The sequence below is a fragment of the Protobothrops mucrosquamatus genome, unplaced genomic scaffold, assembly GCF_001527695.2.
Source record: "Protobothrops mucrosquamatus isolate PMUCROS unplaced genomic scaffold, P.Mucros_1.0 scaffold344, whole genome shotgun sequence".
In the NCBI taxonomy this organism is placed as follows: domain Eukaryota; kingdom Metazoa; phylum Chordata; class Lepidosauria; order Squamata; family Viperidae; genus Protobothrops; species Protobothrops mucrosquamatus.
Window position 1 is genome coordinate 893,767 of NW_015386681.1, and position 16,629 is coordinate 910,395.

General features: G+C 46.6%; 2 protein-coding genes across 2 annotated transcripts in view; one reads left to right on the forward strand and one right to left on the reverse strand.

Annotated features, from left to right (window-relative positions):
* LOC107287046 (mitochondrial uncoupling protein 2-like) overlaps positions 1-1,486 on the forward strand; it is an 8,583-nt gene extending 7,097 nt beyond the window's left edge. Inside the window, exon 6 of the mRNA XM_015815499.1 lies at positions 1,372-1,486. Coding sequence (XP_015670985.1) covers positions 1,372-1,486 — 115 coding nt within the window. The remainder of the gene's footprint in view (positions 1-1,371) is intronic.
* A 2,806-nt stretch (positions 1,487-4,292) lies between these two features.
* DNAJB13 (DnaJ heat shock protein family (Hsp40) member B13) lies at positions 4,293-14,047 on the reverse strand. The gene is made up of 8 exons (XM_015815498.1): positions 13,965-14,047; positions 12,872-12,975; positions 10,704-10,865; positions 9,619-9,776; positions 8,809-8,922; positions 7,122-7,235; positions 6,266-6,342; positions 4,293-4,480 (listed from the first exon to the last, which is right to left on the reverse strand). Exons 1-8 carry the CDS (start codon positions 14,030-14,032, stop codon positions 4,327-4,329), a joined length of 951 nt encoding a protein of 316 aa, XP_015670984.1. The 5' UTR covers positions 14,033-14,047; the 3' UTR covers positions 4,293-4,326.
* Positions 14,048-16,629: the final 2,582 nt, after the last annotated feature.

The window sequence follows — 16,629 nt, forward strand, 5'->3', positions numbered from 1 at the left end:
AAACTGCAGTATGGCAGTTGAAAATGTCAAGGTGTTCACAATCAGACCAATCTGTCTGAACTCCCTATAATTACTCCCTTGACTCTGCTGGCAAAGAGGGGAAGAGAACCTGTGGCTCAGTGACTAAATCACTGCCTAGTATGTATAACTGCCCAGGTTCGAATCCCATAAAGGGTATGGCTAACTGATGAAGGCAAAAAAGCCAGAAATGGTCCATCTTAGTCTCCCAATTTAATTCTTTACTCTTTGTCAGAAAAAAGAAATTTGGATATATCATTATCTCTATATATATCTATCATCTATCACTATATCTATCTTTCTATCTCTATCATCTATCATTATCTATCTTTCTATTCTAGCATCTATCATTATCTCTCTATCATTATCTATATCATTATCTCTATATATATCACTATATCTCTCTTTCTATCTCTATCATCTATCATCTATCTCTCTCTCTCTCTCTCTCTCTCTCTCTCTCTCTCTCTCTCATCTACCTACCTACCTACCTATCTATGAGAATTTATATGGCCACCTACTCATTTTCAGTGACTCTGGATGGCTTGCAAAAAATAAACAGAGCCCCAAATTTTGTCACTAAGTGAGACATTTGTTAAGTGAGCTTTGCCTCATTTCACAACCTTTCTTATCACACTTGTTAAGGGAATAACTGCTGTTGTTGTGAGTCACACTGTTTGTGAAGTGAATCTGCTTCCCCCATTGACTTTGCTTGTCACGGGGTCCCAAAAGGTGATTTACATGACCCCGGGACACTGCAACCGTCATTAAGTCCATGCCAGTTGCCCAGTGTCTGAATTTCGATCACGTGACTGCGGGGAGGCTGCAATCCTTGTGTGAAAAACGATCCTAGGTCCCTTTCCTCGGTGCCGTTGTAAACCTGAACGGTCACTAAAACGAATGATTGTTAAATCGAGATCTATCTGTAAAGGAGGCAGTTATTAAATATAACTGGTGTGCTAAGAATGGGAGGCCATTAATTGGATGAATTTGGCAGGAGCCCCTTCCGTGCTGTTTTTGTTCCCCAGAAAATCATTCAAAGGGGAAAGAATTTGGCCAGCTGAGGGATTGTGGGAGTTGAAGTCCACCCATCTGAAAGCTGCCCAAGTTATAATAATAATAATAGTAATAACGTTGGAAGGGACCTTGGAGGTCATCTAGTCCAACCCCCTGCTCAGGCAGGAAACCCTATACCATTTCAGACAAATGGCTGTCCAGTCTCTTCTTAAAAACTTGGAGCATTCACCACTTCTGGAGGCAGGTAGTTCCACTGGCTAATTGTCAAAAAACCTTGCTTTAAATCACCTCTACTGATTTCCTTACGCAACATTTTCCTTCTTTTCTCCCTCTTAGCTTTACGCCCTCCTTCCTTCGGCTGGGATCCTGGAACGTGGTGATGTTTGTGACATACGAACAGCTGAAGCGCGCCATGATGGCAGCCCGGGCATCGTGGGTGACCCCATCCTGAGCTGACCGGCCAGGCAAAATTTAAACTTTTGTCCAGATCCTATGAATCCATCCCCTCCCTTCTCCCGGACCGATGCATTTCTAAAAAAACTGTGGATTTCCCATTTTAAAAATGTTGGAATGGTTTTTACGCTTGTACGTCTCGACCTGGCTGTAGCTGTTGCTATCGGAATCTGCCGACGCTCCTGCTGTCTTTTTTTTTTTTAAAAAAGTAATTTATCTTGGTTGGACCATAGTCCAGTCTCAATTTTAACGCCTGCTGTTTGGAAAAGGACGCTTTTTAAACACGCTGGAGAATCTGAGATGCCCGCACTTATCTTACACCATGTTTATACCAGAAGTCTTACTTTTGTCCTAACTACCTTGCACACCCCTGGAACACAAATGGATGGATTTTTGTCCCACTCGCACAACTCAACTTCGAATCGTCGCAAAGGGCTTCGCTTGGCCAGTTAATTCCATTTAATTAATTCCCCTTTTGGGGACTCGGGAAAAAATCGACTTTCCCAAGCCTCCTAATCTCCCAGATGTCTTTCAAAGGTTGCAACGGTCTCCAAATTGCTGCAATTGGGGAGGGGAGGGCTGCAGCCCAAATGCATTTGGGACACCCTCCTGCTTGGCTCTTGCAAGGCCTTTACTCGCATTACAAAGCTGAATTCAAACCCTGAAACCTGCAAAGGATCTTGAACCCAGATTTCCCACGCTTGAACTGTTCTTTTCGGCGGAGCTGACTGAAGGACGATCTGGCTTACCGGCACTTTTTTCCAGCTGCAAATTTGGGGGGGGGGGGAAAAGAAAAGAAAAATGGCACTTAAAAGCTTCTTCGGTGGGCCAGCCTGCTGTGAAATTGTTTGTGATGTTGTTGCAATGATCTTTTATCTTTTTTAAAAAAAAAACATACACAAAAAACACGCGCTGCGCATGTCGATCTTTTTTTTTTTTTTTTAAATAAAGCTCAAGCAGAAAAGCACCCCATTTTCGTTCTCCGTTCTATCCTCTTCGAACTGAAATCAAATCTGGATTTTGTGTGTGTGTGTGTAGATGTGGGTGGGCACAATTTTCTTTGTTGCCACTCCTGCGGCATCTGTGGGGATAAGGGGTGGTTTCAGGAGGCGGCTGACTCGGCTGCCTCGACTTACGACCACCATGAAGGCTAAAATTTCCGCCGTTCAGCGAGACGTTTGTAAAGTGAGTTGCCCCGTTTTATGACCTTTCCCGTCACGAGTTGTTAAGTGAATCACTGCAGTTGTTAAGGGAGTCACAGGGTTGTTAAGTGAATCTGGCCTTCCCCCATTGACTTTGCTTGTCAGAAGGTCGCAAAAGGGGATCACGTGACTCCCGGGAACATGGCGACCGTCACAAATATGAGCCGGTTGCTAAGCGGCTGAATTTGGATCATGTGACCCCCCCGGGACACAACGACCGTCATAAGTACGAACCAGCTCTATTGTATGCTACTATTCTACTATGACTACGGCACTGATGTTCCCTGCCATTCCGTAGGAGTCAGCGGTGGGATTCAGCTGGTTCCCACCAGTTCGGCAGAACTGGTAGCTAAAATTTGTTGAGTTCGGAGAACCGGCTGAATACACACTGCTTCCGGAGGCCTCAGAGGCCTGGAGGAGGCCTCTCAGGTCTAGAATAGCCCACCAGAAGTGCGTGGATGCCACTTCCGGAAGTCTGTTCTAGGCCTTAAAGGCCTCCCGGGCCTAGAGCAGCCTGCAGGAAGTGCGTGGATGCCACTTCCGGAAATCTGTTCTAGGCCTTAGAGGCCTGGAGGAGGCCTCCCAGGCCTAGAGCAGGGCTTTTCAACCAGTGGTATGGGTACCACCTGTGGTACATTGGCACCTGGCAGGTGGTACGCCACTATCCTAGAAAAGTGGTAGCGCGGGAGGGGAATGAGCTGAACCGGTGGCAGCACCGCACAAGCCTGAGTGAGAGACGGCTGGAGCTGCAGGGCTGTCAGGGCTCAGCGGAAGCCCCAGGATCAGTGCTGCTTTCCAGCTGATTGGCGCTTCTTCGGGGCTGTCGGCTCAGTGGAAGCGCCAGGATCAGCACCAGATTCCAGCTGGAGCTCAGCGCTGATCCTGGTGCTTCTGCTGAGCCCTGAAGAAACACCAATCAGCTGGAATGTTGCAGCCTCTCCAGGGTCTTGTGATTTACATTCAGATGCTTGGCCACTGATTCATATTTATGACGGTCACAGTGTCCCAAGGGTCATGTGAAGGGACCAAAACCTGCTGCAACCACCCAGCAGACGGGAGGAATAAAAACCAAACACCCCCCCACCCCACCCCCACTGCCAATCCTCAACAGAAATGCTCACAACAATGAAACCCTCGGACAGGAGGAAGAGCGCGGCTGGCCGGGCAGGCAGGTGTCTTGCTCGGCTGTGGCTTGGGGGGCACTTTTTTCAGGGCCATTGTAACTTCGAACAGTCACTAAGCGAACTGTTGTAAGTCGAGGACTACCTGTACTTTATCACTTTTTTCCTTTTTTTTTTTTTTGGTCATCAGGTTTTTGACACCTTGCTAGGCGACTGGTGGTACTCGGATGTTGCCATATTCTAAAAGTTGTACAATGGGTGAAATGGTTGAAAAGCCCTGGCCTAGAGCAGCCTGCCGGAAGTGCGTGGATGCCACTTCCGGAGGGCTGTTCTAGGCCTCAGAGGCCCAGGCCTGCATCCACACAGAGAACCGGTTGTTCGGGTCTTTGAATCCCACCACTGCAAGGAGTCCTTGGCATCTAAACTCAATAGAAAACGTTTTAATTTATTATTATTTAAAAAAAAAAAAAAAAAAGGTTGGGGGAGAGCGGCCGGGTCTACTGGGAGGGTGGTCTTCACATCAGGAGGGCTTCCCTCACGAGGGCCTTCTTGGCCGGGGTGAGTCTGGCCGGGAAGAGGATGTCAAAGTACATGAAGAGGTCTCCCTTGCAGGTGGGGTCTTGGGGAAACGGCATCCCCTCGCCGGGGACCACTTTGAAGTACTTGGGGCTGCAAAAGGATGAAAGAGACAGCGGTGGTTATTTCAATTTAAATAAGATTTTTTTGTAAGCAGGATCTATGACGAGGCAATCAAAAAAAGAAGCTTTATATTGACGCGGTTATCATTTGCAGAAGCATTAGAAAAAATGTCTATATTTAATTGTCGTTTATCCCAAGGATATAAGCCCTGTATTAATTCAAGGTTGGCAAAAGAGAATATTATCGGGAGGAAAGAAAACCAAGCGAAGCTATTTTGTGGACTATAGAATCAGAGAAACTCATTGTTATCAATCGGTTTTTTAAATATAAACCCAGACAACACACTGTTTGCCAAATATTAAGGTGATTCTGTTAAAAAAGTCAATAAAACATATTTAATTTAAAAAAAAAAGGAAAAGAAAAAGATGGTGGTTGGGGGGAAAGGAGAGCAGCTGGGAAGCCAGACACAAACACAAGACAATCCTCGAATTTGCAGCCATTTGTTTAGTGACTGAAATTACAGGTAGTCCTCGCCTTACAACAGCTCTTTTAGTGACCGTTCAAAGTTACAACGGCATTGGGAAAACTTTAACGTTTTTTCACACTTGACGACCTTTGCAGCACGGGATCAAAATCCAAACGCTTGGAAACTGACATGGACTTATGACGGTTGCAGTGTCGTGATCCCCTTTTTGTGACCGTCTGACCAGCAGAGTCAATGGAGGAAGCCAGATTCACTTAACGACGGTGTTACTCACTTAACAACTTCAGCGATTTCCTTCGCCACCGTGGCAAGAAAAGTCGTAAAACGGGGCAAAACCCGGTTAACAAATGTTTCGCTTAACGACAGAAATGCTGGGGCTCAATTATAGTCGTAAGTTGAGGACCACCTGCACAAGGGCACTGAAAAAAGTGACTTTATGACCCGCTTTTTGCACATACGACGGTTGCAGAACCCCCATGGATCACGGGATCAACATTTTCTGCCGTTGTCACTAAACAAATGGCTTTTAATGTTCTCATTACTTCTCCCAGCTTGGGCAGCAAGAGCACATTTCGCTGCCCAATAAACCTCCCCCCGGGTTGCGAGTTCGAGGTTACGCGGCTCTGCTTCCTGCTCTTCGAAGCGAGCTTTCCCCTTCTGCTAAATACAGACCCTTTGCGTTCTCTGGAGATTCTCCGTCATCCAGGTCATGATTTTTTTCAGGAGGCAACTGGACTTTCCTGTTTTTCTTTGAGGACGTTTCGCTTCTCATCCCAGAAGCTTCTTCAGGTTCTGACTGGATGGTGGGGAGTGGAAGGATTTATACTCCTTTCAGAAAAACTGGTCGTTTGCCTTCTTTTAGAGAGCCGTTGAGGCCACTTGGAGGTTTTTTTGTATCCTGAGTGATGCAAATGGGTAACCTATCTATCTCCAATTTGCAACACAATCCTTTCCGCAGCTCCAAGAAGGCTCCACACCCATTTGTACCACTCGGGTGACCCTGAGGACACACACACAAACCTCCAAGTGGCCTCAATAACCTTCTAATAGGATGCAAATGACCAGTTTTTCTGCAAGGAGTATAAATCCTTTCATTCCCCACCATCTAGTCAGAGCCGAAGAAGCTTCTTGGATGAGAAGCGAAACGTCTGCAGATGAAAACAAGAAAGTCCAGTGGCCTCAAGAAAAAGCACCTGTGCGCCATCTTTGCCTTCTGCAAAACGGAGGTTGTTTGGTTAACCATGCCACAATGATCGGTGGTGTGAACGCAGCCAGGGAGGGGTTAACCGTCAGCTCCCCAGACCCTCCCCTTCCTCCAAGACGGCACTTACTGGACAATGTCATTGATGGGGATGTTCAACAGCCGGTCATCCAGAGTCCTCACGTCCACCGTGCAGCCTATCAGGGCCTGGGGGAGTAATAGACAGGGACCGGCTGAGATTTGCTATCCCAGAATGACCCAGGGATGCATTTGCACAACACAGAGAGTCCTCGAACTGATTAAAGCGAGTTACAACTAGTTGTTTGAAGGACCAGGTTGGGACAGATCACCATGGAGAAGGTCTAACCCAGGGGTCTTCAAACATGGCCCTTTTATGACTTGTGGACTTCAACTCCCAGAATTCCTCAGCCAGACATGCTGGCTGAGGAATTCTGGGAGTTGAAGTCCACAAGTCATAAAAGGGCCATAGTTCCCCCATGCTAGCTCAGGAATTCTGGGAGTTGAAGTCCACAAATCATGAAGGGGCCATAGTTCCCCCATGCGGGCTCAGGAATTCTTCACCTAAAATTCCTGTCAGCATGGATGGACTTCAACTCCCAGAATTCCCCAGTCAGCATGGATGGACCTCAACTCCCAGAATTCCCCAGCCAGGGCTGGCTCAGGAATTCTGGGAGTTGAAGTCCACAAGTCATGAAGGGGCCACAGTTCCCCCATGCTGGCTGAGGAATTCTGGGAGTTGAAGTCCACAAGTCATAAAAGGGGCACGTTTGAAGACCGCTGGTCTAATCTATGAAGCCACTAAGAGTCCATACCAGCTCAGGATCAAGTAAACCATACGTAACCCAAGCATGGTTATACATGATAGGTGGACACCCCGCCTGTGTGTCATTGTATGTGTGTGTGTGTGTGTGTGTTAGCGTAAACGACAGCAGCCTTTGGTTCCCCCTGCCTAGTCTTTGCGTTACCTTTCCCAGAGGGATGCTGGCCACGTAGAGCAGGTTGTCGTCCTCCCGTTTAAACCTGGGATGGAGTTTCTCCTTCACAATGAAGATGATATCCGCAGGGATAATGTTGGGACCCTAAAATGAAAGACCAGGAATGGGGGTAAGGTCGGGCAGGGTTGAAAAAGGAGATTTCTCACAACCTATATTAACCCTTCGGATTATCCAAGGGAAGCAAAGGTGTGTGCAGTTGAATTGTTCCTCCAGGTGATCAGCCTGCCAGGCTCGTTTTAACTGTATTATCACTGGAGATTTTTGAGAAGCGATTGGACAGCCATTTGTCTGAAATGGTATAAGGCAGGGGTCTTCAACCTTGGCAACTTTAAGACTTCAACTCCCAGAATTCCTCAGCCAACATGGGGGAACTATGGCCCCTTCATGACTCGTGGACTTCAACTCCCAGAATTCCTGAGCCAGCATGGGGGAACTATGGCCCCTTCATAACTTGTGGACCAACTCCCAGAATTCCTGAGCCAGCATGGGGGAACAATGGCCCCTTCATGGCTTGTGGACTTCAACTCCCAGAATTCCTGAGCCAGCATGGGGGAACTATGGCCCCTTCATGACTCGTGGACTTCAACTCCCAGAATTCCTGAGCCAGCATGGGGGAACAATGGCCCCTTCATGACTCGTGGACTTCAACTCCCAGAATTCCTGAGCCAGCATGGGGGAACTATGGCCCCTTCATGACTCGTGGACTTCAACTCCCAGAACTCCTCAGCCAGCATGGGGGAACTATGGCCCCTTCATGACTCGTGGACTTCAACTCCCAGAATTCCTCAGCCAGCATGGGGGAACTATGGCCCCCTTCATGACTCGTGGACTTCAACTCCCAGAATTCCTGAGCCAGCATGAGGGAAACTTTGGCCCCTTCATGACTCGTGGACTTCAACTCCCAGAATTCATCAGCCAGCATGCCTGGCTGAGGAATTCTGGGAGTTGAAGTCCACAAGTCAAAAAAGGGCCATGTTTGAAGACCCCTGGATTAGAGAGAGAGTTCTCTCAACTTCAAACAAGTTAGCAGTAAGGAAAAATGTCCTGACAGAACAATTAACTGGTGGAACGGAAGTTGCCTCCAGAAATCGTGGCCGCTCCATCACTGGACGTTTTTAAGAAGAGACTGGACAGCCACTTGGTTGGAATGGTAGAGGGTCTCCTGCTTGAGCAGGGGGCTGGACTAGAAGACCTCCAAGGCCCCTTCCAACTCTGCTATTCTGTTATTCTGCTTTCCTTCCTTCCTTCCTTCCTTCCTTCCTTCCTTCCTTCCTTCCTTCCTTCCTTCTCCATCACTGGAAGTTTTCAAGAAGAGACTGGACAGCCACTTGTTTGGAATGGTAAAGGGTCTCCTGCTTGAGCAGGGGGCTGGACTAGAAGACCTTCAAGGTCCCTTCCAACACTGTTATTGTGTTAATTAATGAGTGGGATGGAAGTTGCCTTCGGAAGTTGTGGGTGCTCCATCGCTGTAGGTTTTTAAGAAGAGACTGGACTGCCACTTGACTGGAATGGCATAGAGCCTCCTGCTTGAGCAGGGGGCTGGACTAGATGACCTCCAAGATCCCTTCCAACTCTGTTCAGTTCTGGCTGAATGGTGGGGAATGGAAAGATTTATATTAGCAGTCCTACCACCTCACCTGTCCTTGCTTCACCTCACCTGGTCTCCTTCCTCTTTAAAAGTGATCTTAGTCCCCGACTTCCATCCGGGCTGAACATCGATTGTTAGGATCTTATCTTTAATGGTGGAGGCGTGACCGTCCTCGTTCATCACCTGAGGGTTTGGAAAGAGATTGGGGGGGGGATACCGTTCACATACAGCGGTAGTCTTCAAACTTGGCAACTTTAAGACTTGTGGACTTCAACTCAGTCGTAAGTATGAGTCAGTTGCCCAACGTCTGGATTTTGATCATGTGACGATGGGGACACTGCAACCGTCCTAAGTACACGCCAGTTGCCAAGCCTCTGAATTTTGATCACGTGACCACGACCCGTAAGTGTGAAAAACGGTCACCAGTCACCCTTTTCAGCGCCATTGCAACTTTAAACGGTCACTAAACGAACCGTTGTAAGTCAAGAACTACTTGTAGTCAGTCACGTGGCGATCCGTTTAGCGACCGGCACGGCTTACGACTGTAATTCTGGGCTCAGTTATGGTTGATAGTTGTGGATTACCTACACAAGCTTAGTTGTTCATCTGCACAGTCGACAGCCCTACTAAGCTTGGTGTTAGGACAGTTGTGCTGTCACAACACAACGGAGGTACATGCCAGTTGTCAATTCTGCCCCAATTCTGATGGGGACAAGATGGGCACAGCAAAACGAGTCAAAAACTTCAAGATGGCAGCCAAGAGATCAAAGTCCCGCCCCCATTTTGTGTGAAAACTCCCTCCCTGATCCAAAACACACACACACACACACACACACACACACCTTAAACCTCCTTCCACCTCATGTTTTCCTCCCTTACCCTCCGCGAGATTTTTATTTTCTTGGTGCACCCAAAAAACAGGTCTTCAAGGGACAGGTAGAGGTCCCGTTCGATGGGGGGGTCCTGCTTCTTCACCCCACGGCCGCGGAGACCCCCAAAAGCCATGTTTACTTCGGCCCCTTCCGCAGTGTAGAATTCTAAAGCGGGGAGAGGAGAGGTGGGCACCGGTTACCTTCCGCCGGCCTAGTGTTTGCCAAACTTGACAATCTTAAGATGGGCGGACTTCAACTCCCAGAATTCCCCGTGACGGCTGAGGCATTCTGGGAGCTGAAGTCCTTACATCTTGAAAAGGCATAGAATCAAGATCACGCGAAGTACTAGTACCGCTTTATAAAACCCTAGTGAGGACACACCTGGAATACTGCCTCCAGTTTTGGTCACCATATCACAAAAAAGATATTGAGAGTTTGGAAAAAAATTCAGAGAAGAGCAACTAAGATGATCCAAGGCCTGGAGATCAAAAGATATGAAGAACGGCTGCGGGACTTGGGTCTGGCTAGTCTAAAGGAAAGAAGAAATAGGGGAGACGTGATAGCAGAATTCCAGTATTTGGGGGGCTGCCACAAAGAAGAGGGGGTCAAACTATTCTCCAAAGCACCAGAGGGAAGGACGAGAAACAAGGATTGGAAACTGACCAAGGAGAGAAGCAACCTGGAATTAAGGAGAAACTTCCTAACAGTGAGGACAATTAACCAGTGGAACAGCTTGCCACTAGAAATCGTGGGCGCTCCATCACTGGAGGTCTTTAAGAACAGACTAGACAGCCACTTTTCTGAGACGGCATAGGTTCTCCTGCTTGAGCAGGGGGCTGGACTAGAAGACCTCCAAGGTTCCTTCTAGCTCTATTCTATATATATAAGTTAGCAAGGTTGAAAAGCACTGCACCAGCCTGACTAAATACAGGTAGTTCTATTTGGGATGAGAGTTTTTGTTGGTATCTAGACTCACATAAACAGGCCTGGTACGCTGGCTAGAAGCTGCTCTCCTGCCCGTCTCCTGGACTTCACTCAGACATAACGCTGACCTGCAAGTCGCAGGCGAACAGGTGGGTTGTCCGAACCTACCAGAGAAGGGGTTGTCTCCTCCGAAGAAATCACGGAAAACTTTATCAGGGTTTCCATGGAAGATGTAGCCTTCAGTCCAGGGGGTGTCAATGCCAAACTCCAGGGGGATTCCTCCCTTCAGACCCTCCTCGGCAAACTTATCGTACACGGCTTTCTTCACAGCTAAAGATCAAAGAGGCAACATTTAGCTGGGCAAATAATAATAATAATAATAATAATAATAATAATAATAATAATAGTAATAATAGAGAAGAAGAAGAAGAAGAAGAAGAAGAAGAAGAAAGAAGAAGAAGAAGAAGAAGAAGAAGAAGAAGAAGAAGAAGAAGAAGAAGAAGAAGAAGAAGAAGAAGAAGAAGAAGAAGAAGAAGAAGAAAGTTGAAAGGGACCTTGGAGGTCATCTAGTCCAACCCCCTGTTCAGGCAGGAAACCGTAGACCATTTCAGACAAAAAAAAGAGGAAGGAAAAATAATCGGTGGGCACCGTATTGTATATAGGAAGTCCTCGACTTACAACAGTTCATTTAGTGACTGTTTGAAGTTACAACGGCACTGGAAAAAGAGACCTAGGATCGTTTTTCACACTTACAAGTGTTGCGGCATCTTCATGGTCACCAAAATTCAGAGGCTTGGAAACTGGCATGTACTTAGGACGGTTGCAGTGTCCCGGGATAATAATAATAATAATAATAATAATAATAATAATAATAATAATAATAATAATAATAATAATAATAATAATAATAATAATAATAATAATAATAATAATAATAATAATAAAGTTGGAAGGGACCTTGGAGATCATCGAGTCCAACCCACTGCTCAGGCAGGAACCCTACATCATTTCAGACATGTGATTCCTAATTTTGTGACCTTCTCACAAGCGAAGTCAACGGGGGAGCCAGATTCGCTTAACGACCGTGTGACTAACTTAACAACTGAGATTCCACTTAACAACAGGGCCAAAATTTGCTTAAGAACTGCCCCGGCTTAGCGACAGAAATTTTCAGCTAGTTGCGGTCGTACGTTGAGGACTACCTGTGGACCTTGCAGAAAAGAGAGGAGCTCTTTTTTTTCCCCACACACACACAAGTTGTTCTTGTTGCGTTCTTCAGTTTGCTCTCTTCCTTCCTCTTCTACTTACCGGAAAAGAGCCTGTGTCCATATAATAATAATAATAATAATAATAATAATAATAATAATAATAATAATAATAATAATAATAATAATAATAATAATAATAATAATAAAGTTGGAAGGGACCTTGGAGGTCATCTAGTCCAACCCCCTGCTCAGGCAGAAAACCCTACACCATTTCGGACAAATGGCTGTTCAGTCTCTTCTTAAAAACTTCCAGTGTTGGAGCATTCACCACTTCTGGAGGCAGGTTGTTCCACTGGTTAATTGTTCTCACTGTCAGGAAGTTTCTCCTTAGTTCTAGGTTGCTTCTCTCCTTGATCAGTTTCCATCCGTTGCTTCTTGTCCTGCCTTCAGGCGCTTTGGAGAATAGCTTGACTGCCTCTTCTTTGGGGCAGCCCCTGAGATACTGGAAGACTGCTATCATGTCCCCCCTCGTCCTTCTCTTCGTTAAACTGGACATACCCAATTCCAGCAACCGTTCCTTCTATGTTTTAGCCTCCAGTCCCCTAATCATCTTCGTTGCTCTTCTCTGTACTCTTTCCAGAGTCTCAACATCTTTTTTACATCCTGGTGACCAAAACTGGATGCCATATTCCAAGTGTGGCCTTACCAAGGCCTTGTAAAGTGGTATTAATACTTCACGTGATTTTGATTCTATCCCTCTGTTAATGCAGCCTAGAATTGTGTTGCCTTTTTCGGCAGCTGCAGCACATGGCTGTGTTTCTCAATTTTGGACACTTTAAGATGGATGGACCTCAACTCCCAAAATGCCCCAGCCACGGGAATTCTGGGAATTGAGGTCTACCCTTTTTTTTTTTTTTGAGAAACACTGATCTAAATCCTCTTCAGCGTCCTTGATTTAATGGCGTGTGAGAAAGACCTTGAAGAATAGGAAGAAAGGATGCTTAGGGAACAGTCAGTAAGAGACAGCTTAGCCCACAGTTGTATAATGGGAGGAGAAGACCCTTGGATGTCGTAGAGAAGCAGATCTTCCGTGCTGCATCTCTGTGTGGTCTCCTTTCCTTTACTTACGGTCGCTTAGGACATCGTAGGCTTCGGCCAACTGCTTGAATTTCCCAGGAGCCCACGGCTCCTTGTTCTTTAGCGGGTGATACTTCAAGGCCAGCTTCCGATATCTGCAAACCACACAGAGAGAAGCTGCACTTTTTGTTCCAGGCATCCCGAACGCCCAACACTGGATTCACACAACCGGCTTTGCCAGGTTTGTTAAGCTGTGTTGGGGCATCGCTTTCACTCGTTCAATGCTTTTTGCATCTTTGCAAGTTCGGGGGTGGCGCAAAGCCTTGGGCCACCCCCTAGAGCAGCGCTTGAAGGGGTATGGACTTCGACTCCCAGCATTCCTCATTCAAAGTGTGCTTTAAGACAGGGAATTCTGGGAGATGAAGTCCACATGTCTTCAAGTGGCCCAGATGGAGAAAGCACTGCCTTAGTGCAGGGGGTCTCCGAATTTGGATACATTTAACCCCTTGTGGACTTCGACTCCCAGCATTCCCCAGCCAGAGTGCTTTAAGACAGGGAATTCTGGGAGTTGAAGTCCACATCTCTTCAAGTGGCCCAGATGCAGAAGCAGTGCCTTACTTGGCAACTTTTAAACCCTTGTGGACTTCAACTCCCAGCATTCCCCAGCCAGAATGCTTTTAGGTCAGGGAATTCTGGGAGTTGAAGTCCACAAGTCGTAAAAGTTGCCAAATTTGCAGAGCCCTGCACTAAGAGGGCAGATTTGGGGGGGGGTTCCTTGCCCGTTGCACAGGAGGGGGGAATAATAATAATAATAATAATAATAATAATAATAATAATAATAATAATAATAATAATAATAATAATAATAATAATAATAATAATAATAATAAAAAGTTGGAAGGGACCTTGGAGGTCATCTAGTCCAACCCCCTGCTCAGGCAGGAAACCTTATACCATTTCGGAGCTCCCCACGTCCATGCAGCCTGCAAATGCAGGGATTCTCAAAAGGGGCAAAGTGGGAGATGGGCGGAGGCTCCGCCAAGCCCATGCTGCACGGCCAAGGAGGATGGGCGTTGCAATCCCACGCGCCTGGAGAGGCACCCCTCTTTCTGCCCGCCTTGCAGCCTCCACCCCGGGCCCTCACGCCTTCTTGATGTCCGCATCCTTGGCGTTGCGGTTCAGCTCCAGCACCACGTAGTAATCCTGCCCCATCGCGGCCTGGTTTGCGTCGGGCTTCTCCCGTTGCTATGGCGACCGCCGCCGCCGACCGCCCGGGGCATGACGGGAGTTGTAGTCTCGCGTCCCCGGGGAATTCTTCGGATGCCGCGCGTTTCTCGTTGCTGTGTTGGGAAGCCCGGAGATGCAGTGGGAACCCTGTTTCAGGGTTGGGGGGGTTGTTGTCCTGGGGCAAAGGACCCCCGCCGGTCCCTCTCCTTTGCACAAGAAGGGGCGTCCCTTGGGAGGGGCGGTTTGCAACCTTTTTGGGGGCAGGAGACCCGCAAAAAACTGGTTTGCAAAAGGTGCTGCAAGAGGTTGGGGAAGGATTGCACACACACACCCCGCACACACACCCGGAAAACCAATTTCCTTGGGATGATATTATTATTATTATTATTATTATTATTATTATTATTATTATTATTATTATTATTATTATTATTATTATTATTATTATTATTATTGTTAGACTCGATAGGTAGACAAAAATGCCAAATCCAGTCTGAACATCTGGCTGACTGCGATGATCAATAATAATAATAATAATAATAATAATAATAATAATAATAATAATAATAATAACAACAACAACATAATGATGATGATGATGATGATGATGATGATGATAAAGTTGGAAGGGACCTTGGAGGTCATCTAGTCCAACCCCCTGCTCAGGCAGGAAACCCTATTCCATTTCAGACAAATGGCTGTCCAGTCTCTTCTTAAAAACTTCCAGTGTTGGAGCATTCACCGCTTCTGGAGGCAGGTGGTTCCACTGGTTAATTGTTCTAACTGTCAGGAAGTTTCTCCTTAGTTCTATTTGCCGGAGTCTGAAGTTCTGCCAAGTCTGGTGACCACTTTGCATTGGATGGGAGACCACTAGGCGATCCCCAGACCGAATCACAGGCTTGGAAGGGACCTTGGAGATCTAATCTAGTTCAACCTCCCTGCTGGAGCAGGAGACCCTAGACCAGGGGTCTTCAAACTTGGCCCTTTGATGACTTGTGGACTTCCAACTCCCAGAATTCCTCAGCCAGGCACGCTATTTTTCAGTCTGTTTTTTTCCAGGGTGAGGGTCCTCAGTGCTGAAAACAACGGTAAAAATTAAGCAAAGCTGCACGCAGATTGTTCAGGATTAGGGTGTGTGTGTGATGCAGTCTGGTCTGGTAATTGAAGCTTTTATGGGGAGGGGAGGTGTTGACTTTGAAATCAAGACATGTCTGACTCTTTGTAAAACCTCTTTTTATGACCTTTTTAGACTCTTCCACGTGGCTGCAAAATGCCCTCTTTTGTTTACCCTTCAGCCACTTTGCTCCTGCCAAGAGGGTAATGAAGCTTTTTTTTGGGGGGGGGGGGCTAAAGACAGACTAGGAAAACATAATTATGGGATGGTACTTTATACACAGTTCAGCTATATCAGCAGCTGCAGACCGGGAAGGGTGTGTGTGTGTGTGTGTGGGAGGGAAGATTTTCCCAGAAAGCTTTCCATGCATTTAACTGTTTATAGGTAGTCCTCAACTTACGACCGCAAGGGAGCCCCAAATCTCTTGTTAAGTGAGACGTTTGTTAAGTGAGTTTTGCCACAGTCGTTAAGCGAATCACTGCAGTTGATATGTTAATAAGCCGGTTGTTAAGTGAATCTTGACTTTGCTTGTCACAAGGCCGCAAAAGGGGGAATCACCTAACCCTGGGAAAAAGCTACGGTCGTAACTGTGAAGCAATTGCCAAGCCTTTGAATTCTGATCGCGTGACCGTGGGGGAAGCGGGCGTAACAGTGCAACACGGTCCTAAGTCGCTTTTCCCAGGGCCGTTGTAACTTTGCACGGTCACTAAATGAACGGCGGCGAGTCGAGGGCTGCCTGTACAGTCCTTGAAAATATATGCAACTGTTCGTTTAGTGACCGAATTTGCAACAGCACTGAAAAGAAGGGACTTAGGACCATATAATAATAATAATAATAATAATAATAATAATAATAATAATAATAATAATAATAATAATAATAATAATAATAATAATAATAATAATAATAATGGAAGGGACCTTGGAGGTCATCTAGTCCAACTCCCTGCTCAGGCAGGAAACCCTATATCGTTTCAGACAAATGGCTGTCCAATCTCTTAGAATAGAATAAAGTTGGAAGGGACCTTGGAGGTCATCTAGTCCATCCCCCTGCTCAGGCAGGAAACCCTATACCATTTCGGACAAATGGCTGTCCAGTCTCTTCTTAAAAACTTCCAGTGTTGGAGCATTCACCGCTTCTGGAGGCAGGTGGTTCCACTGGTTAATTGTTCTCACTGTCAGGAAGTTTCTCCTTAGTTCTAGGTTGCTTCTCTCCTTGGTTAGTTTCCACCTGTTGCTTCTTGTCCTGCCTTCAGGGGCTTTGGAGAATAGCTTGACTCCCTCTTCTTTGGGGCAGCCCCTGAGATACTGGAACGCTGCTATCATGTCCCCCCTCGTCCTTCTCTTCATTAAACTAGACGTACCCAATTCCAGCAGCCGTTCCTTATATGTTTCAGCCTCCAGTCCCCTAATCATCTTTGTTGCTCTTCTCTGCACTCTTTCCAGAGTCTCAACATCTTTTTTACAT